Source organism: Panicum virgatum, chromosome 3N, assembly GCF_016808335.1.
Source record: "Panicum virgatum strain AP13 chromosome 3N, P.virgatum_v5, whole genome shotgun sequence".
NCBI classification, from domain to species: Eukaryota; Viridiplantae; Streptophyta; class Magnoliopsida; order Poales; family Poaceae; genus Panicum; species Panicum virgatum.
The window spans coordinates 28,940,782-28,961,894 of NC_053147.1; the positions used below are offsets into that span (position 1 = coordinate 28,940,782).

Sequence of the window (21,113 nt, forward strand, 5' to 3'; positions counted from 1 at the left end):
GCATAGGAAAAGTGTCTTCAAAGAAAAAATGCATGTGAACAGCTCTTCAAAGAAATTGCAAAGGGATACATATGATAGGCTGGGTACTGATCGACTTGATTGTGGAGAACGAGTGCCTATCTTCCGTACGGTATCTTTGGTTCCCTCTCGCACAACAATACTTGCAGATTTTCAGTAGATAACCATCTTCTGTACCCCGAGAGCTCATCAGAAGAGGAGGGAAACATTTTTATTTCTATTTTCATCTTATCTTGTAAAGTACCAGCTCGTACAAAAAAAAACAGTACACCCTGACGCTTCCGCCTGAGGAAGAGGGGAGAGCTCTATACACCAATCAAGGAACGAGAACAACCCTGTAACGCGACAGCCAGATCTAGGAGGAGGTCTTGCCGCCGCACTTGGATGAGCCCATGAAGATGACGTGCTCCAGGGCCGCCCTGACCGGCGTGGAGGAGCAGGACATGGCCGGGGTGGGCTTGGCGATCGGGATCAGCGACTGCACCACGTCCGTCATCAGCGGCCGGTACTCCGCCTTCGTCTGGACGCACATCGCCGCGATGGCGGCCACCTGCAGCTCGACCACCCCAATTTTACTTTGTTGCGCAGATGCATTCGAGTTGCAGAGACGAACGAAGGGACGTTAGAAAGGAAAGAAAAAGGAAGAAAAAAAAAAGAGGAGACCTGAATGAGATCCTTGAGGGCGAACTGGCCTTGCAGGGCAGGGTCCACCATCTCCACGAGCTTCTGGCGGTTCGTCAGCCGCGGGAGGGCCTGCCAATTCAAGAAGGCACCTGCTCAGCTCAGTCAACACGAATCATTCCATTTCATGCGTGGTTACTGAAGGATCGGACCAGGAGTACTGACCCATGAGACGAGGACGTGCTGCCCGGGCGGGCGCCGCGTGTCGACGGGCACCCGGCCGGTGAGCAGCTCCAGGAGCACGACCCCGTAGCTGTACACGTCGGACTTGGTCGTGAGCTTCCCCGTGGACGCGTACTCGGGCGCGAGGTAGCCCGTGGTGCCGAGCACGCGGGTGACCACCTGGCCGTCGGCCTTGTTGGAGCCGAGCTTGGCCGTGGCGAAGTCGGAGACGCGGGCGCGGAGGTTGTGGTCGAGCAGGACGTTGCTGCAGTTGAAGTCGCGGTGGATCACGGCGGGGGTGCTGTGCTCGTGCAGGAACTCGAGCGCGCGCGCGCAGTCCAGCGCGATGCCCAGCCGCGTCGCCCAGCCCAACGGCGGCTGCCGCGCGCCGGCGCCGGCGGCGGCTCCGCCCGGCGGGTGGAGGTGGCTCCGGAGGCTGCCGTTGGGCATGAACTCGAACACCAGCAGCCGGTGGCTCTGGTCGGCGCAGTAGCCCAGCAGCCCCACCAGGTACGGCGAGTCCATCCGGCTCAGCAGGTCCACCTGCATTTGTGCATCGCCGAAGTTATTTCAGTTTCCTCTCGTCAGTTACTGCTGCAACCAACCAGCAGCGAGGCCATCGCCAAAGTCAAGCTCGGTTTGCAGGCAGTGGCGGACCTAGGATTTCTAAGTAGGGTATTTCTAAAAAAATGTGACCAGCTGCAATAACCTAAATGAAGTATTTTGGTTCAAGCATACTGAGTATACATACCAAATTATCTATACATATATACATATATTTCACTTGTTTTTCCGCCAGCAGGGTATTCCTAGGAATACGGGGGCATCAATACTAGGTCCGCCCCTGTTTGCAGGGTACGCAAGTACTGTGCCCGGGTGCCCCATCCGATCCGGGAGATGTGAGTGAAAGCTAAGCAAAAGCAGAGCACGCAGCATCATCGATCGATCGGGGCTCATGCACGGCGATCCGACTCGCTGGATCTCAGTTCACCGGCTCGATCGATGTCTCGGATCTCAAAGCAGCCGGTACGGTACGGTACGGTGCCCGATCCTGAGTTATACACCGGCGGACTACTTGAGCTTTGCGTGCACCGGCACACCCAGGCGCCGACATAGCTAGCTAGGAGCACTGGAGCACCGTACCCCGTTACGTGTCGGCACAGTGGCCACCGTCCCGTGTGGCCACCACCGGGCTTTATTGCCGGCGCAGCGGTGAATGGCGAGGTGATCGCCTGATCGGACCACCTGGGAACTGGACCAGGCCGTGCCAGGCAATCAAGCCGCGGGCGGATCGACGTGTGTGCAGCGGGTCACGCTAATTTGCGGTCGACCGTACGGAGCCTTTCCGATAGTGTTTTCTTCCATTTATAGTAAGTTTTTTATTGGCAAAAAAATTTAGAAAAAAAAATCAAGAAAAATTTTGGAGCAGCAGCAAATTAAAATTAGACAGTAGAAAGTTTTTTCAAGGAAAAAATCAACAAAAAAATTGGAGAGCAGAAAATTTTTTCAAGATAAAATTAGGGAAGAGGGAACCTTCAAGAGAAAAAAATTGGAAAAAAATTGTACGAAATAAATTAAAATAAATTCAACAGAAATAAATTTACATAAAAAATTAAAAAAATCTCAAGAAAAAATTTTACATTCAGAAAATAAAAAACTCAGATACAAAATGTTTTGAATAAAAAAAAAGAAAAAACGAAAAAAAATAAAAAATTAAACCCTATCGGGGCGGCGGCGGACCTCCCCGCGCGCGCCTTCCTGCCACCCGGCCGCCCCGCTGCCCCGCCGCCGTGCCACCCGGTCACCCCGCCGCCACGTCGCTCCGGTTGCCGCCGCGTCGAGCGCGCCGTAGCGCGCTCAGATCCGCGAGGAAGAAGATGAAGGGGGAAGGGGAAGGAGAAAGCATGGCGCAGCTAAGACGCGCTGCTCAGATCCACCAGCATCGCCGCTCCCACCACGGCCCCGCCGCACTCCACCGTGTCGCGCCACCCGGCCGCCGTGCCTCTCCGCCGCCACCGAGCCAGCTCCATCCCGACGAGGCCCGTGCGCTCGCTGCCATGGAGCAGAAGGTGGGGGAGGAGGAAAAATGAGAAGGTGAAGGGGAAAAGAATAAAGAAGGGGGAGCGGTAGGTGTGGAGATAGCATGGCGCACCTAAAACGCCGAGTGGGCGGATCTACCATGAGCTTTGGAATTTACTGTCAACCTGAAAACCAGTATCCGGGTGTGCAGCGCGGCCGCGCAGGTGTCGGGCTCCCGAGCACGGCTCGGCGTGGTGGTCTCGTGGATCCGACCGGCGCTGCCAGACGAAATGCTTGCATTGGGTCAAAAATGGCTGCATGACCGGCCGGACGGACAGGCAGCAGCGGTCCACGGCCACCCCGGTGCAGATGCATTGCCGTGCCGGCAGAGATCAGACCCCTGTCCCACACTCGCCGTAGCAGCAGCAGCATGCCATGAGCATCGCAGAGTACATACTGAACGTCTCCGTTGACGATCTGCTGCTGCTTCCGACGTCGCCGCGCCCGTGTCGACCTGAACGAAGTCTACTAGCTCGAAAAAGTCTAAGGAGCTTACGCCATGCTAGGGTCCACAAGCAAACAACAGCACACAGTAAGAGCAAGTATAGTAAGGTAAGTCAGCTGGCTAAATAAACTGCTACATCATCTGAATTCAATGCGGAGGAGTAAGAAACTAGAAAGAGAATGAAGTAGGCGAGTACCGAGTCACCGGCCCAAAGCAGGCGCATAGACGTGCCTAAAGCTCTATTGGCTGTGTTGCTGCTGCGCTCAGCAGCTATTGGCCGCATGTGCTGCGATACTCTCTCTCACTGCACTGCCACATTGAATGCTCTTCCACGCCGGACTTCAATCTGCCAACTGCTGGCGATTTCATTAGCCATGCTCTAAGCTGCCATGCTAGGGTCCTGGTGGCTGGCCTTAACAGTGAATGTGATAGCGTCAACGGCCCGTTCCGGATCCAAATTCCAAAACGCGATGCCAAAGGAAGGGTCGGCCCATGACACCAATGATTGCCCCGTGCACACGACCTTCCAAGATCGATCATAGACCCAACGCAAACCTAGATGACGCTCGTGACGTTGCCCCCGTGCCCACCACAAATGTGAAAAGCCAAGCCCTAACGAGCGAGCCGGGACGCAACGCCACGGACACTGTTCGTTAGCGCACACGCCGGGCGTGACCGCGTCCAACCGCCCGGAAGGCCACATGCGGTGGCCGTACCGGGACGGCGTGCGGGCGCAGGCAAGCGGCGGCGGCCGACAGGATCGGGTCGGCGTGTCTCACGCGCCAAACGGCCTAGCAACCAACCAGCACCGGAGCCAACAAGCCAGGGCTCGGGCTCACCCACCGCGAGACGCAACCACGCGCCGCGTCACGACGCCTCGGCGTGGCGTGTCACTCTCTTGGCTGGGACGGCTTCGGCCATCCGCCCGGCTGCAGCCAAGATGGAGCAGTCTGTCACGGAAGGCGCGGCTCGCAGTCATCACGCGCTGGTTTTTTGCCTTCCAGGTTACGTCCCGGAGCCAGTTCGCTCCAACGGCCGGGCGCGGCAGGCACCAACCGCAGGATCAGGAGCTCGAACCACCCCGCTGCTCTGCTCCAGCTCTGCCCTCCAACAGGTAAGGTTTGGTGCGCCGTACGCCGGGCGGAGCGCGACGTACGTGGACGTGCACGGGTGCACATGGACGGTGGCGTGAGGCGACGGTGACGTGCGTGTGGGTGTGTGTGGTTGCTTGGGTTGGGCGTACCTCGATGCGGAACTCGCGCTCGCCCTGGCGCCGCTGGTCCAGCCGCAGCCGCTTGATGGCGGCGGGGGTGCCGTCGGCGAGCCGGCCGCGGAAGACGTCGCCGGAGGCGCCCCTCCCCACCACGTTGCCCTCGCTGAAGCCGTCCGTCGCGCGCTCCAGCTCCCGGTACGTGAACACCTGCGCGCCCCGGCTCCGCGCCGGCGGCGCCGCGAACCCCAGCCGCCCGGCGTAGACGCACCCGACGCCTGCTGCATGCGCGCCGCCGCGGCGGAGAGAACCGGAACGGGAAAAACGAGCGAGCGAGCCGTCAGGATTCAGGAACCAATGCGACGCGGCCGGACACGATTGCATGCGTGACGAGACGACGAGCTTGCTCGCTCGTCGACTAGCTATAGGCACAGCACTCACCGGCGGCGGCGGCGGCGGCGGCGGCGGCGTAGCCGCACCTGGTGTTGTGGCTGCTGCAGCTGGACGTGGGCGCGCCCGTCTTGCCGTCGCCGTTGCAGCTCCCGCCGGCGTCCGCCTTCCGCGGCCTCGCGCGGCGGGTCGCCACCAGGATGACCGCCACGGCGACGAGCAGCACGAGGCCTATCGCCAGCGCCGAGACGGGCAGTATGGTGAACAGGGGGTTCGCCCGCCCGCCGCCGCCGTCCCGGCGGGGCGCCGGCCACGGGGAGGCCGGCCACGGCGCGAGGCGCGCGTCCGCGAGGTCCTCCGCGGCGAGGGGAGCCGGCGCCGGCGGGGAGGACGCGTCCGCCATCCCGGCACTCGAGGACGGAACGCGCCGGGTACGTAGCCAGCCGGGAAGGACGGGGTCGTGGGAGACGGCGCGCGCTTGCACACGGGAGATAAGGAAGGCAACGGGAGTACAGATATACTAGTAGCTGGGGTTGGGAACTACTAGCGTGGACACCGTAGCTGCTGTTGGGTCTACTCAGGCCTCAACCTGCATCCCCCTGCGCCTGCAGGCTGCAGTGCTAGCAGAGGAATGTACCAATGGAACAGCGTCGGGCAGACCGGCAGAGTCACCGGTCGTCACCCTGCCGCCGTCGATGTGACGGGCCGGTAGAAGTAGAACTCGCGCTGGAAGCTCCGTAGGTTCCTGCTCGGTTTGACGCCATGGGCTGCGCTGTCCGCTGGCAATGATCGCGCTCGATCCCGGACGCTTCTTCTGCCGTCGTCGTCGTCGAGATGGACCACGCAGGCAGCAACACGCCCCGTGCCAAAACTGGCAGGTAAAAACTAGGGGGTTCGTCTTCCGGCAGTAGATGCGCGACCATGTTTGTTACGGCGCGTGACGGCTTCTACGGAGTACTACTAGTACAATGCAGCCAGAGCCAGCAGCCTCCGCGACACGGCGACGACGGCGAGAGCTACAGCTACTGCGAGGGACAAGTCAAATCCGGGCGGGGAGAGGCGCCGAAACGGCCGAAATCACAAGCGGCCCCCCTCCCCCGCTCTCCCATCCGGCTCGTGAGCCGTGACCCGCGAGCTTCGTCTGCTTGCGCCGCGCGCCGCGCGCCGGGGTCTCGCTCTCGCGGGGAAAGGAAAACACCACTGGTCCAGGAGGAGGGTAGAGAGCGTACTGGCCTACTGGGCTACTGGCATTCCCTGCAGATTCCCGTAGCCAGGTGGGAATTTTGTGCAGGCTCGCGGCGAGTACGCCGTGCACGGGTGCTATACCCTCCCTGCCGAACTTGGTAGCTGCATCTCGTTCCATCGGCTCCGAACTAGGCGGGTTGTTCTTGGGATTGGAGTGAACTCTGCACGCATCTTTTCGGTAGGCGTTAGGCTCACGCAGGGGCGCTCCGAGTATACGTACGAGCATCGTACGGGAAATGGTTCTCGAGGAAAAGGGCTCAAGGCGCGCAGGCAAGGGAGCGCTTTTGAGCTCTGTTTGTGCTTGGTTGTCGCGTGCAGGAGTAGATGTGCGTGGAAAGGTTACGGACAAATAAATGGTGCTCGGCAGTTAATTTGGGGGTACCTGCGAGCAAGTACATACACATGCTATAACACGGACCTCGCCCGCATCGTCCCAGCCCATGAACTGCAGAAAAATAGAGTGCCGGTCTGCCGGAGTGCCGAACGTAACCACCAGGACCCTACCCATGTGTATCCATTTTTAATGCCGGATTCCCTTTTGAGACCACTGTGACGCCTAGGGCAGGTACATTGGTGTTGTCTCATAACCTGTCTCATATTGTGCTACGTAATTTAAGACGATCTAATAAACTATATGTACAATGGTTGTCTTTTTAAGTTGTCTCATAGCAATTCACAATTCCTTAATTTATGGGAAGAGTGAAAATAGAATTGTGAATTGCATAACAACAACTCATACAATGGTCAAATAGTTATCTCATAGTTCTAAATTTTAGCTCATGAGGCGGTTGTTTCGCGAAGCAACAACCTCAAACTCTCTCCCCTCTCTCTTTCCTCCACATCATCAAAAATCCTACGTTTCGGAGGCCCACTCTTCCAGTGATTGTGCGCGCAAGAACCAGAACGGGGACAACTTGAATTGCTACAGATATGTGGATATTCTCAGAGATAGCACTTGTCAATGTGCAGCGTGAGCTTCCTTTTATATTGAGAGAGGAGCCTCATGAAAGAGCAAAAGAGCTCTTTCATCAATTCCATAACTCCCTCCATTAGTCACGTTTTAATTCTCAGGTAAATCACTTTTAATTCTCAAGTAACTCACGTGAGAGTAATTGGTGCATGCATGGAGGAGACTCTTGTTATCAAGAGCAAAAACTTTGTAACTCCCTCCATTAACCAGCATTTAACTCTGCTTATTAGAAGATGAAACGTCTTCCACCAACATTGACAGCATTGAGTTTTAGTCGTGCCATGACATGCACAAAATATTTAATATGGGTCCTAGAATTATTAAATTTAATTAGACATAATATTGGGCTTGGCCCCATTAAATCCAACAACGCTATTTAGAATTAATATAAAAATAAAACTTATAGCTAATAATTATAATTATCTATCTCGCATCCTCTTTCATCTAATAAATATTGTAACACATACTCTAAAATATATATTTATCATTATCTAGTTACAATAGATTTTATTTTGCATTACACATTCATGTGTGTTTGACATATATTTAACCGAACCATTTGTTTATGAATTGGTATCTTATCTCTTCCATCATACATGACTACATTGTGACATATCATGGGTAGTATTTTTATATAAACAATAACCTAAATAATATATTGATAATAATAAAAATAGTACTTTAGAATTTTCATATTGGTGCACTTTAATATTTTATTATAGTTATATAATTTAGATTTGAATTTAGGAGTTACTTTAACTTTTCATAATAATATAATTGGATAATTTATATACAAATTTAGGAGATTATTTACAATATTTGAATAATGACATAGGTGGGTAATTTCCACGAAGATTATGGGTTACTTTAGATTTTTTTTATAATGGCATATGCGGGTATTTAGATACATATTTAGTATGTTATTTTAGTCTATTTTCATAATGACATATGTGGGTAATTTATTAGGAAAGATAGAAGATCCAATGACCATTACAATTAGAGTTGTCAAATTGATGGTTGAATATATCTAATTTTTATGAGAATTTCTAGAATTTCTTTATTTTTGTATTAAGGATCACATACTCTCCTGACTCATGGAGGAGCAAGGTCTTATATAAAACAAAAGGATATGTTATTTTGTGTTGTGTAATTTTCTTCAGAAAGTCTATTAGCAACCTTATCTGTTCACTTAAATTTATGATATTATTTTATTTCTTATAGCCACCTAACCTTTATAGACCCATGTGACACCTTGCAGTTAATTTTGCATCTTATTTTGCCTGAAGTAAACATAAACCACTTGGTTCACTTCTTGTATTTTTATATTTTTTTCTTCACATATCTGCTCGTATTATTCTCATAACACGTTTAGAGAACTGAATTTGGTTTACAAGTAACCAATAAAATGCTCTTGTTCTCATTTTTTTGCCCTTAATTTGTTGTGAGCTTGCAATAACTACGGGTGTGACATAAAGATTTTTAATTTTGTAGCTGCTTTGACAGGGGATACAAGAGTATACGTGCTTTTATATATGGGGTTAGATACCATTTTACTCAAGCCAAAAATATTTAGGGTAATTTTTTTGCTGGAATGGAGTAGTGGTGGGCATGCTTGCATTGGTACCTTGCCTAGGTGAGCTAAGGAGAGGCCTACAGAGGAGGTTCGTCCGCAAACTGTAAATTGTTTGGTTGTCTTGCCAATATGCTCTCTTGTGCCTCCCCATCCTCCCTCCATTGCATTTTAAGAGAATGGCATGAGATAATAATATATGACACACGATGAAATTTCTTTCTAACTCGGTTTAAACTAGCCCATCACCTCATGCTCGATATTGCCTAGTAATTATAAGATACATGTGTACATGGTAGAAGAAGTTTGTGGATAATATTGTGGCCCACGTTAACTAAAATTACATATCATTGCTCTCTCTCTCTCTCTCAAATAACACTTACATTTATAATTTTTAGTCTGTTATCTGTTTGTGATACATTTTAGTTCTAATTATTTTGTTTGATTTTCCATACCCTTTCGTAGTTTTTCCTTCGAGCGCTGCGTTGGTGATTGTAAGGAAAATGGATCTAATTAGGCTATTAGTGATTTTGATGATTGTGTGTCAACACTAACCCATAGACTAACAACATTTGCGAGTATACAAGGTTTAGTCTCATGGATGCGAGTAATGGACTTGGGGAATCAAACAGCAATGAACTAAGGTCAAGAAGACTTGTACAACCCTAGAAGACCTTAAAGGAACCCATGACATCATGGAAGAGAAGCCAAAGACTCACGATGAAACGAAGTCAAAACAAGGCAAGAACATTGACTGAATCATTGGGTCAGTGTATTGAAGAAGCACCGAATCAGTCAGCCACTAAGGGCAGCAACATCATAAGGTTCTGGAATGACCTATCCATTCTGGCATAGCTATGTGTAGGGCACCAAATCAATTGGAACGAGGACAAGTAGAAGCTACTGCATAGACTGACTCATTTGGTCATGCAGATCAAGAGATCACCGAATCAATTGGTGGAGCTTCACATACCAATTTAGGGCAGCTTCACATACCAATTTTTAGTTACACCAGATCAACGTAGAAGCTACACCAAATAAATTATAATTTTAATGTATCATAATTATAAAGCTAGTATAAATTAATTGTAATTGGAACTTTAAGCACTATACGATCTATTTTAACATCTGAATTTTGTTTCCTTTCATATATATATATACTACTCCCTCCGTTTTAAATTATTAGTCGTTTTGGCTTTATAGATACACTGATTTCTTTATACACCTAGATGTATAGAAAAATTATGCATCTAGAAAAGAAAAAAAATGATTAATAATGTGGGATGGAGAGAGTATTTAGGGCGCGTTTAGTTCGTGAAAACTTTTTGGGTTTGGCTACTGTAGCACTTTCGTTTTTTATTTGTTAATTAGTGTCCAATCATATACTAATTAGGCTCAAAAGATTCATCTCACTATTTCCAGCTAAACTATATAATTAGTTATTTTTTAAAACTATATTTAGTGCTTTATGTATGTGTTCAAAAATTCGATGTGACAGAGAATCTTGAAAATTTTTGAGAAGGCCTTAGCAAGAAGAAAACGTAAAAGATTCAGATGTAGGGCAAACAAAATGCTCGGTTTTGTGTGATGTGTACAACTATTTAGCCAGCTGAGTAAGTATATTACTATATTTTCTCTTAGGAAGAAGAAAACGAAAAAGATTTAGGTGTAGGGCAAACGAAATGCTCGGATACGGTTTAGCAAAAACCGAACACCAAAGGTTTCATTTCTAGTTTTCTACCGAAGGAGAAATAAATCCCTATCGCGCGGGCCGCATACTCTTTCCTTCCGCCTTTTCCTCCTCAACCTCCGACACGCTCTCCCCTCCGCCGTCGACCTCTCGAATGGAGGCGGAGCAGCAGAAGCAGCAGCCCCAGCGCCCGCGCCGCAAGGGGCAGAAGCGGAAGTTGGAGGACGAGGCGGCGGCCGCCGCCATCGCCGCGGCGGCAGCGGCGGCGGCGTCCTCGCTCGGCAGCGCGGACGCCGACGACGACAACGAGGAGGACGCCGGGTCGGCGGCGCCCCCCGAGATCTGCTGCCGCCACTCCCACGCGGCACTTGCCCGCGAGGTCCAAACGCAGGTTGACGTCCTCCTCCGGTGCGCCTCCTCATGGCGCCATGCCGACCGCGCCGCCGCTAAGCGCGCTACCCACGTCCTCGCCGAGCTCGCAAAAAACGGTAACCTCCCTTCGCCCAACCGCACGCTGGCCGCGCCGATCCGTGCGACCGCACCCTTACTGAGGCGGATCTGGTGGTTTCCAATTGCGCAGAGGAGGTTGTCAACGCGATCGTAGAGGGCGGCGCTGTGCCGGCCTTGGTGCGCCACCTGGAGGAACCTGCTGCTACTGCTGCGGCGGCGCAGGAGGATCAGCAGCTGCGGCCGTTCGAGCATGAGGTCGAGAAGGGCGCTGCCTTCGCTCTGGGTCTCCTAGCTGTAAAGGTCCCATCATTGATTTCCTAATTGAGTTCTAGTCGAAATGTTCCCTTTACTGCAATTCCTTGTATTACTGTCAAAATTTGTGTCCTACATCGGGCTGTTACTTTAAGTTCAAGTTTCCTGTATCATAGTAAGTTAGGACTTAGGAACTTCAGCTGCCACATATACAGTAATCCTGAACCTCCTAACTCACATTCTTATGTGCTCGTACTTCTTCTAAAACTGTACTAAGATCCAACCTAGACCTAGCAACTTAAGTGTTCCTTACTAGGCATATCAGCTAGTCATCTCTAATACCCTTTGCATATAAAACTTAGGAACGTAGGAAAATCATGTCCTACTCCAGTACCCTATAGGAATACTTGATTAATTGTGCTTTGAGTGTGTATGCTTTACTGTTACAGTTGTCATCAAGTTACTTTGAGCAATTTAGTCATGTATTTACTTGATGTCTCACTGCAACAGCCTGAACATCAACAACTTATTGTTGATGCTGGTGCTTTACCTCCACTTGTGAACCTCTTGAGAAGGCAGAAAAATACGACAAACTCGAGGGTAGTTAACAGTGTCATCAAGAGAGCAGCTGATGCCATTACCAACCTCGCTCATGAAAATAGCAACATCAAAACTAGCGTCAGGTTTATGTTCTATGCCTCTTTGATCTTCGACGCTCCTTGGAAAGTTTTTCACTTGTTGCTGATGGTTTTATTTTACTGCAGAATGGAAGGTGGAATACCGCCACTTGTTGAATTGCTAGAATCACAGGATCTTAAGGTGCAGAGAGCAGCTGCAGGGGCCTTGCGAACTCTAGCTTTTAAAAATGACGAGAACAAAGCCCAGGTGAGGCATACAAATAAATGAAGCCAATATTTATGTTAGATTTTTACATCTGAAATTGCACATGCTTTTATACATATATATCATGGTAAAATTTCCCTTTTATGCAGATTGTTCAATGCAACGCTTTGCCAACTTTGATCTTAATGTTGCGATCAGAGGATGCTGCAATTCACTATGAAGCAGTAAGGAACTGATTACTCGATTTATTGTGAACGCCATTTCTCTAACAGAGTGCTTTTTATACCATTGAGATTTTATCTGTCTATTACAGTTAGGTTGTTATAGGGAAATGGTCATATGCTTTTGTCTGGTGCTATTTCTCCGGTTTTGTACAATCCTTAATCAACATTTTATTTTAAGACCCCCGTGGGATTTAAATTTTTACAAACTGTACTGAGAGCTTAATACTGGACCATAGCATTGTGCTATTTTGAAAAATTTCATGCTGGACTCCATCCTCGGTTGCCTGGAAAATTTCTAGGTGTATTTCTGAAGTCTGAAACTTAATTTAGTTGGCTGTTTTCCTTCCAGATTGTATGTTGCTAACAACGCATTTTCACCAGCAACATTGCATAATTTATTAAGAGTTTATTGTGTACAAAGTGCCATTTGATTAATATTTATCTGATCATCATCCATGATATTATATTAATTTGGTTCGTGCACTGATATTCATATATAACATAGAGCCACCTTTAGTCAAACTAGTATAGATTATCAAATCGACAGAGGTAAGCATCTTTGAGGTACCTTCCATGGTCTGCCATTTCAGTTTTATTTCCAATTGTGATAGGCCTTAGTGGCTGAATCAAGCTAGTTCAGAGATCTCTGAAGCTAAAATTGAAGATTAGGAGCCTTAACAACACAACTAAGTAATTTTGGGACCTCTGGCGCAGGCTAGTATTTTTCATGATGCACATACATGGATTACCTGAAAAATTAATTATTTATTGAATGCATTTAATTCTTGGCGAGCAGTGTTGTGTCCAAAATTCGCTTACTGCCCAACCCCCATGTGGGGTGGGCTCATGCATCTGTATAACACTTCTTGCTTCGTCTAAAAGGGTTAACCCAGAGGTGCTTTGGAGCATCAAGGTTGATAACATGTCTCACCTATATAAATTTCCAAGGTCCACACCAAGCCAACAATACCACTGCTAAGTGCTAACAGGATACTAATTTGATGGGGTGTGGATTGTTACATGTTACACTAGAGGATGAAGCTATCTACTTGTTTCATGGAATATTGCAAAAACCATTCAGCGCCAGCTAGTTGGATTATGCTTAGAAATGTCAATCTCACCTCTGAGCTTGTGCAAAACAATAATTTGCATGGAACAGGCCAGAGTTATCTGCTTAAATTTCAAACATAATATTCTATGCTCATTTACCCATAAGGTCACTTCCATGCTCATTTATACACTATACTTCTACACAGTGCAAGATTACTTGTCCATACCAACCTTGTAATAATCCAGAATTCATGGCTGACAATCTTACATGGAGTATGACCATAGTCTTGTAACTATTCTATTCATGCTCTCTTTATTCCTATGCACTCTAATGAATACTCTCTGCTGAAATGTTAGGTTGGTGTAATTGGAAATTTGGTTCATTCGTCACCAAACATCAAGAAGGAGGTTCTTAATGCCGGGGCACTGCAACCTGTGATTGGATTATTAAGGTACGGTCATGATAAGGTGCACCTTTATGACACAGAAACATTTTACCATATTGGTTGGGTTCTGTTAACATGATCGATTTTTTAGTTGCGCATGGAACTTTTGAATTATTATAATATAGATAGACTAATTGCTCAGTTGAATATACCTTACAGATTGATAATTACTGTTAGGACACCAGTGTACATGATTTTTGTAAATTCTACTGATTTAAGCCAGCTAAAAAATGCTAATTATTATATGTTGTTTAAAAAACCTTAATTGTATGATTGGACATTCCTAGTCTTCTCCTGTTCCATATCCTTATCGTTCACAGTCTAGAACACGATTTTATTCAACTGAGAAGGTTTCCTTCATTATTCTTTAAGTTTCTGAAGGGTATTTCTATGATTAGCTAGATTTTGGAATCTATGCTGGTCTTGTTGATGGATGAAATGCTTCCTTTTTCAGTTCTTGTTGTACAGAAAGCCAACGAGAGGCTGCTTTGTTGCTAGGACAATTTGCTTCTGCCGACTCTGATTGCAAGGTGCTTGACAAATGCTTTACCCATTGTTTACAAATCCTAAGTTAATTTTACAAATCCACTGGTCGTTAATCAACACTATTGGCAATTACATGTCTGTGAGGTGCAAATGGCAATTTTTTTTTTGAGTGGGAGAATGACAAATTGTGGTGGAGGTAAAATTTTCAGCGGAAAACCACTGGTAGTTTGTCGACATAATTGGCATTTTGCATACTTAGATTAATTTATGTGAATTACAGATTGTGGTAGATGAAATTTTTAATAAACTGCAGATTGTTGATCATATTTTCTTTGAGGTATCAAAATATAGAAAAAGAAAGAACTGACTAATTGAATCTTTTATAATATAAAGAAATCTGGAATAATATATCTCAAGGAATGGCCAGGATTTAAACAGAATTAGGATGGTTTTTAGTTGTCCTTTTCTTAACTTTATAGACATATTTGATTTACAGGTCCATATTGTGCAAAGGGGTGCGGTCCGACCGCTAATTGAAATGCTACAGTCGTCTGATGTCCAACTGAGAGAGATGTCTGCTTTTGCACTTGGGAGGCTTGCCCAGGTTTAATTTCCATTTTAAGTTGTTTTTTTAATGTTTGTCAGTTTATTGTTATCTATTCTGGAGAATCAGTGTAGCAGTGAAAGTAAAACAATGCAGACAATTTTTGTCCTTATAAAAACTGCATAACTTTGTCAAATTTGTTGCCTTGCTCCTTTGTGTTGATTGAAACTACCTGTGGGGAAGCCAATATCATGATATATTTAGGCCAAAAATTGTAGCCAATGTGTTCATTCTTGAAAGAATCAACATAAGTTTGACTTCGGGTTAGGTGCAGTGCACCTTGGAAAACTGAAGTTATGCAGCTCTTGTCCACAAATGGCAGAGCTTCAAAAACCTGAATGTTGGCTGCACAGAATATTGTCTTTTGGTCTTTGCTCCATATTCTCTGACAACTAACCCTACTATCTTAGCAAAACTTTTGAACCAATGTAAGGCCTAAATTTGGTTTGAAGGGGTAGACCAGTGTACTCATTGGCATCTGGCTTGGTGCTAGATCCTAGGTAACACTGTGCCGCTTAAATGCCTAGCTGATTTATCCTCCCTAGATCCGCCTAATCGCAGGTTAGGTGCTAGGAGCTGCGCTATCACCCAACTAGCGCCAAGTGGAGCATTGGGAAAGACCCAATTTGTCAGTGGTAGATAACATTTGTGCTTTCTGCATGCATGTTGAAGTCAGCCATGTAAAAATGTGGCATACCAAACCTCATAGTCATAGGCCATAGCACATAACTTCCTTGTGTGATTGTTTTACTATTTTATTATATAATAAATGGATAAAAATCTGGATACACTCGATACACATTTTTTTGGGAAAGAGAGTCGGTGTGTTTGTATCTGTGTGTGTGTGGGGGGGGGGGGGGGGTACAGCCTCTTTATATCTGTACCCTCCCTTTTCTTCTTAATATAATGATGTGCTGCATGTTCGAGAAAACTGGAGTTTGTTTGATTTTCAGTTTCGTTGTTACTTGTAATTTGATCTTGAGATATTTTTTTCCCCAGGACACACATAACCAAGCAGGTATTGCATATAATGGTGGTTTGTTGCCTTTGTTAAAACTTCTTGATTCAAAAAATGGATCTCTGCAACATAATGCTGCATTTGCCCTTTATGGAGTTGCAGACAATGAGGTAATTCACGATTTTCTTTCAAAAGAAGGGTGCCCATATTTCTGAAAAGCTTGTTAGGAGGGAGGGATCTTGTTTCTCTTCTATTTCTTATTCTATTTCATCGTAGGACTATGTCTCTGACTTCATTAAAGTTGGAGGTGTCCAAAAGTTGCAAGATGGGGAATTTATTGTCCAGGTAAGTTGATGGTTGTAGTATAAATTGTTGGTTTTTTAGATCAAGATCTTTACATGCCAGCACAACATGAAGGAGATGAATACACACTGTATTCTTTCTTCTCAATTCAATAACAACTTACAAGAGTTGTGTATATATGTGTAATTAACCTGCTGCCTTTCGGCTCATATTCACATGGCCAGCAGAACTCGATGAGTTCATATGGACTCCGCGTACTACTTATGCAGTTAATAGACCCTACCTTTGGCCTCATAAAATATCACGCTCACATGCATTTGGACTCCGACTGACATGCATTTAACCAACTAACAATTCTCAGATTAATAATAAAATTCTCCCCTCTAAGATCTTTTGTACCAACTACCAAGTAAATGCCGTGTGTCAGCAGATTTGATATTTGCAAGAAACTTCATAAGAATGTTTGCTTCTGCTCACCAATCTGCCCTCTTCTCCACACAATCACAAATGAAATGATAGGGAGTGCCAATGTGCTTGCTTCGGCCATGAAACACGAGATTCTTCATCAATGCAATGGCTGCCTTATTATCAACAAACAACTTGACTAATTGGGCTCAGAACTAGTCAGTGCACTTTGCAAACTCCTCAGCCACAATGCTTGACAAACAGCAGCTGTTGTCGACATAAATTCTGCTTCACTTGTAGATAGTGCTACAATCTTATGTTTCTGAGAGCACTTAGCAAACCCCTTTCATGTACTGCCTCCATCACAGATGGTAGTCTTATTTTGGATGGGCACAATGACCAAGGTAAAAAACGTTGCTTATCAATCCTACTTATCCCGTCATTATTTACCTAGCGGAAAGAAGCGATCTTTAATTTGTAAACCTCGTGAGAACAAACAGTCTTTATGCTCCTCTTTGTAGGCACGCAAAGTAGAAACATTGCATCGTTTCCCGAGGCACAAATTTATTCCTATGTAGTTAATGGGCATTGAGCCCGAGAGGCAATGGGTGGGTGGGCTCAACTAAGACTATCAATTTTCAAATTTTCAAATTTTGAAATAAGACTATCTTCTGTGAATGGAGGGAGTAATTGCTAGCACCATCAAGGCACAACACGTTAGTAATGAAATGCAGTTCTGCATCTCTACAAGGGTTAGGCTTCATAGCTTCCTCTTTGAGCATGAGCTCTGTTTCTTTCCCTCATATGCAACAGCCATACTGAAGGCTGGTTCCTCTTCATGCGAACGCTTGAGGCGCACCTCCTCATTGTGGCATTTACTATCACAACCAGATTGATAGCGGCCAAAATCCCCTCTCTTAAAACATTTGACTTTTGTTTTGTCCTGTCTTGTACTGGAACGACGACTGATAGTGCCCAGAATTCCCATACTTCTAACACTTGATCTTTCTCTTGTCATGGCTTGTGCTGGAATTGCGACCCCCATCATCTTCCTGGCCACTGCGGCCACTTTTGCTGCATTCATGTCTAGACGTTGGGACTCTCTGCCACCCCAGCTGTTGCTAGACTTCTAGTGACTGCTGCTAGACAATGAGCCTCTGGACTTCATACACGCCTGGCACTCTGCATGAGTGAGAAGGAGCTAATTAGCTAATATCTGCAACTGTGCCTCAGATACACACGCTCTCTTTATATTCCTTTAGTCGGCCTATTGGCTCCTCAAATGGCATGTTATCCAAGTCAGAATTGCTCAGTTGCAGTGACCACCTGCAACTGCAAATATTTGTTAGGAGCAAAGTCAACTAACTTCTGACAAGGATACCCCCCCTCCCCCCAGCTTCAAATTCGCATGCCAGGCTACTAAGGGCGTGTTTGGTCGCTCGGCAAGCGCTCACCTGGCCTTGCTGAGGCAGGAATTGGACAGAAACACACAGTTTCCGGGCAAGCTCTCCTCGGTGTCTGCGCTGGCAAGCTTTTTGATTGCTTTTGCAGGATAGCGATTTTGGCCACCTGGCAAGGCAACGCACGCTAGCCCAGGAGCCAAACATGCCCTAATTTTCCCTGCAAACTCATCAACTACTCAAATTCCTTTGTCATTAGTGCCTCGAGCTCACTCTTTAATGTTTGCACCCTTGCTTTGTATCAGCACCAACTGGAGATAACAAGTGTCAGAGTGTTAGATTTGTACTAAAATAAATTGCTCACTTTGTTGTGCGGTGTGCCTGCTTTTGATTAAGTTATGTTTACTTTCAGGCAACAAAGGACTGTGTAGCAAAAACATTGAAGAGGTTAGAGGAGAAGATAAATGGGCGAGTAAGCTTTGCTCACAAGGTTTATATTACTCTGTTTGCGCTGTATTAGACTTGTATTTATTCGGCTGCTTCCCATGTGATGGTTTACAGGTGCTGAAACACTTGCTTTACATGATGCGAGTAGGAGAGAAATCTGTGCAGAGGCGTGTTGCTCTGGCTCTGGCACACCTTTGTGCCCCTGAAGATCAAAGAACAATTTTTATTGATAATAATGGTATAAAGATTTTCGCCCACTAAAAATGGTATCCTTTCATTCTCATTCTACGTTTTGATGTTCTGCATTGAATAAATTTTGCTTTAATCCAGGTCTCGACTTGCTTCTTGATCTTCTGATTTCCATGAGCTCGAAACATCAACAAGATGGTTCAGCAGCATTGTACAAATTAGCCAACAAAGCTGCAGCACTTTCTCCCATGGATGCTGCCCCTCCATCTCCAACACCACAGGTAGGTGAAGGAGTTAATATAATTCAACTTTGCCTTGTATTATATGCACTAGTTGAGTGTCAGTGACATAATGAGCTGAATGTGATGATTAAAACTAGTATCACAATGGCACGATTTTCAGTGTGGTTTTTCTTGAATGCACATGAATTTAGTTTGATAAAAACATTGTGGGAAAGGATGTTGGGTATACAAGGTGGGCCCAAACGAGTTTCTCTTTTAGTCCAACCTGGTTGCAAATACTATGTTGGTTATTTTAGATTGTTTGGCAGTCTGTTTGCAGTTGTAGCCAGAATTTAGTAGTCCCTACCTTTTTTCTGTAGCGAGGTTTCCAAATAGTCCTTGCTCTTTTGCAATATTGAATAAAATGGCATTATGTCATTAAGGGATTTTCCATCCATAACTCTGGTAATGGCTGAGGCACTGGCACTGTCACTGAATATACATTTCGTTCAGGTTTACCTCGGTGAGCAATACGTGAATAGTTCAACACTTTCAGATGTTACTTTCTTGGTGGAAGGTTGGTACTATTTCAGTACTCTGATGTCATCAACAGTTATTCCAATAATCCTTTTTTTATTGCGCCTCTAATAATCTTTATCCTTTCTTGTACAGGAAAACGCTTCTATGCACACAGAATTGCTTTGCTTGCTTCTTCAGATGCATTTCGTGCAATGTTTGATGGTGGCTACAGGGTGAGTTTTGAGGCTTGGTGCAACATTATGTGCCTTTTCTGGTTGGAATATGCGGATCTCTTTTCCTAGTTGACTTATTGTTTTGGTTTTGGATAAACATTGAATCTAATGTCTAATTAAAAGGTTATTTTCTTATAACCAGGAAAAGGATGCAAGAGATATTGAAATTCCCAATATCAGATGGGATGTTTTTGAGCTCATGATGAGGTCAGTAAGTTTTTGGCCTCCTTTTCTTTCTGTTTTCTTATTTATATCAGTGTCTTCTCAATTAATGTCTGAAATCATCCTATCTGGTTTATGCAGATTTATCTATACAGGGTCTGTGCAGGTAACCAGCGAAATTGCTCAGGACGTTCTTAGAGCCGCTGATCAGTATCTCTTAGAAGGCCTCAAACGCCTATGCGAATATACTATTGCAAAGGTGATTTGGAAATCTATTCTTAGTTTTATGTTTAAACCACTGATTATATACAATTTGACTATATATATTCTTGCTGTCTTGCAGGATGTGAATCTGGATAATGTCTCTGACATGTATGACTTGTCTGAAGCCTTCCATGCCGTGTCACTGAGACATACATGCATTCTGTACATTCTGGAGCATTTTAACAAGATCTGCACCAGAGCCGGGTACTTCCTATCGCCTTTCGTGCGCTTAAGTAGCTCGAACTAGTGCACCACTCTCATAACTAGTGCACTTAAGTAGCTCAAACCTTAACATGCAATCTTGTCATGCAGTTCGGCTCAGCTGATCCAGCGTGTTATCCCGGAGCTCCGCAATTTCCTAACCAAGGCGTTGAGTTCAAGGAGTCCAAGTGACAATAATGCGCAGATATGATTTGAGTTCGTTCACATTCATTGACATCACTACCGTCATCTGACCGATGCAGCTGGAGGTCCTGTACAGCTTAAGTTTCTGGCGCTGAGCGTTCGATGGTATCTATAGTGGGTACATGGTGGCTGGGTCGTTAAAATTAACATCGATAATGTAACAAACTTCTGTTCATTTAACAGAGGGTATGGCTAAAGAGAACCTATGCATCTAGTCATGTGTTAACCAGCTCTTGCTGGAAGATAGGGTTAGTTGGACGGTCCTGAGTCCTGACCGAAATTTGTCGGTCTCGGCTTGGTTTCCCGAGTTTAGGGCCGTTTCCAGTTCAGTGTTATTCCCCGCGTCCGTGGAAGCGGTGTAATAGTCATCTATGGTGTTCCTTGTCGTGCTGAACTTTTAAGCCTTTTTTTTTATATCCATGCCCCTTTGTTGATTTCTGGCACTATTGAGGACAATAATGCTAATGCGGGTAGAAAAGAGATGGTATGCGGGCAGTAGACTAGTAGTATAATCAGGTTGGATTCTTGTTCCAACGCTCCAGCGGGGGTGTGACTGTGATGGGGCGCTGGGGATCAAGATGACCCGCAAGTGTCGGTGGAGCTGTCATCTTTGTACCACGGGCTGGCAACTGGCATGACGGAAATTGGAAACACGAGACAAGGATTGGACTAAGCAAGCCTTGTCTGTACTCTGGATGGAACTCGGTGCTTGTATCGGTAACAAATTCGTCGCTATCCGTAGCAACAAACAGTAGCAGTGCCGGAGAAGTGGAAGAACTTGACTGTGTTTGG

At 46.1% G+C, this 21,113-nt stretch overlaps 2 protein-coding genes and 1 long non-coding RNA gene across 4 annotated transcripts; 1 reads left to right on the forward strand and 2 right to left on the reverse strand.

The window, feature by feature from the left end:
• Window positions 1–204: 204 nt before the first annotated feature.
• On the reverse strand, window positions 205–5,657 carry LOC120665566 (probable serine/threonine-protein kinase PBL7). The gene is made up of 5 exons (XM_039945161.1): window positions 5,037–5,657; window positions 4,629–4,876; window positions 865–1,404; window positions 682–771; window positions 205–568 (listed from the first exon to the last, which is right to left on the reverse strand). The coding sequence occupies exons 1-5, from the start codon at window positions 5,386–5,388 to the stop codon at window positions 374–376; spliced, it is 1,425 nt and encodes a 474-aa protein (XP_039801095.1). The 5' UTR covers window positions 5,389–5,657; the 3' UTR covers window positions 205–373.
• LOC120665567 lies at window positions 1,544–4,620 on the reverse strand. The gene is made up of 2 exons (XR_005671211.1): window positions 3,014–4,620; window positions 1,544–2,913 (listed from the first exon to the last, which is right to left on the reverse strand). It is a non-coding gene; the product is annotated as an uncharacterized LOC120665567 (long non-coding RNA).
• Window positions 5,658–10,537: 4,880 nt separating the features above from the next.
• On the forward strand, window positions 10,538–20,759 carry LOC120665568 (ARM REPEAT PROTEIN INTERACTING WITH ABF2-like). 2 transcript variants are annotated; one of them, XM_039945162.1, is made up of 19 exons: window positions 10,538–10,948; window positions 11,041–11,210; window positions 11,673–11,845; window positions 11,927–12,047; window positions 12,155–12,229; window positions 13,637–13,731; window positions 14,180–14,255; window positions 14,708–14,815; window positions 15,815–15,943; window positions 16,050–16,118; window positions 18,294–18,353; window positions 18,443–18,566; window positions 18,659–18,798; window positions 19,252–19,315; window positions 19,411–19,490; window positions 19,633–19,697; window positions 19,794–19,911; window positions 19,996–20,120; window positions 20,229–20,759. In XM_039945162.1, exons 1-19 carry the CDS (start codon window positions 10,615–10,617, stop codon window positions 20,326–20,328), a joined length of 2,226 nt encoding a protein of 741 aa, XP_039801096.1. In that variant the 5' UTR covers window positions 10,538–10,614; the 3' UTR covers window positions 20,329–20,759. The 2 variants fall into 2 exon arrangements, with proteins under 2 accessions (XP_039801096.1, XP_039801097.1); XM_039945163.1 differs by having other exon boundaries at window positions 11,041–11,204.
• Window positions 20,760–21,113: the final 354 nt, after the last annotated feature.

Coding starts and splice junctions, on each gene's coding strand:
- LOC120665568 (XM_039945162.1), top strand. CDS start 10,615: ATGGAGGCGGAGCAGCAGAAGCAGCAGCCCCAGCGCCCGCGCCGCAAG. Junction 14,256..14,707: donor CTGCCGACTCTGATTGCAAG/GTGCTTGACAAA, acceptor TTTGATTTACAG/GTCCATATTGTGCAAAGGGG. Junction 18,567..18,658: donor AATTTTTATTGATAATAATG/GTATAAAGATTT, acceptor GCTTTAATCCAG/GTCTCGACTTGCTTCTTGAT.
- LOC120665566 (XM_039945161.1), bottom strand. CDS start 5,388: ATGGCGGACGCGTCCTCCCCGCCGGCGCCGGCTCCCCTCGCCGCGGAG. Junction 1,405..4,628: donor AGCGCGAGTTCCGCATCGAG/GTACGCCCAACC, acceptor GCACAAATGCAG/GTGGACCTGCTGAGCCGGAT. Junction 569..681: donor CCCTCAAGGATCTCATTCAG/GTCTCCTCTTTT, acceptor GTCGAGCTGCAG/GTGGCCGCCATCGCGGCGAT.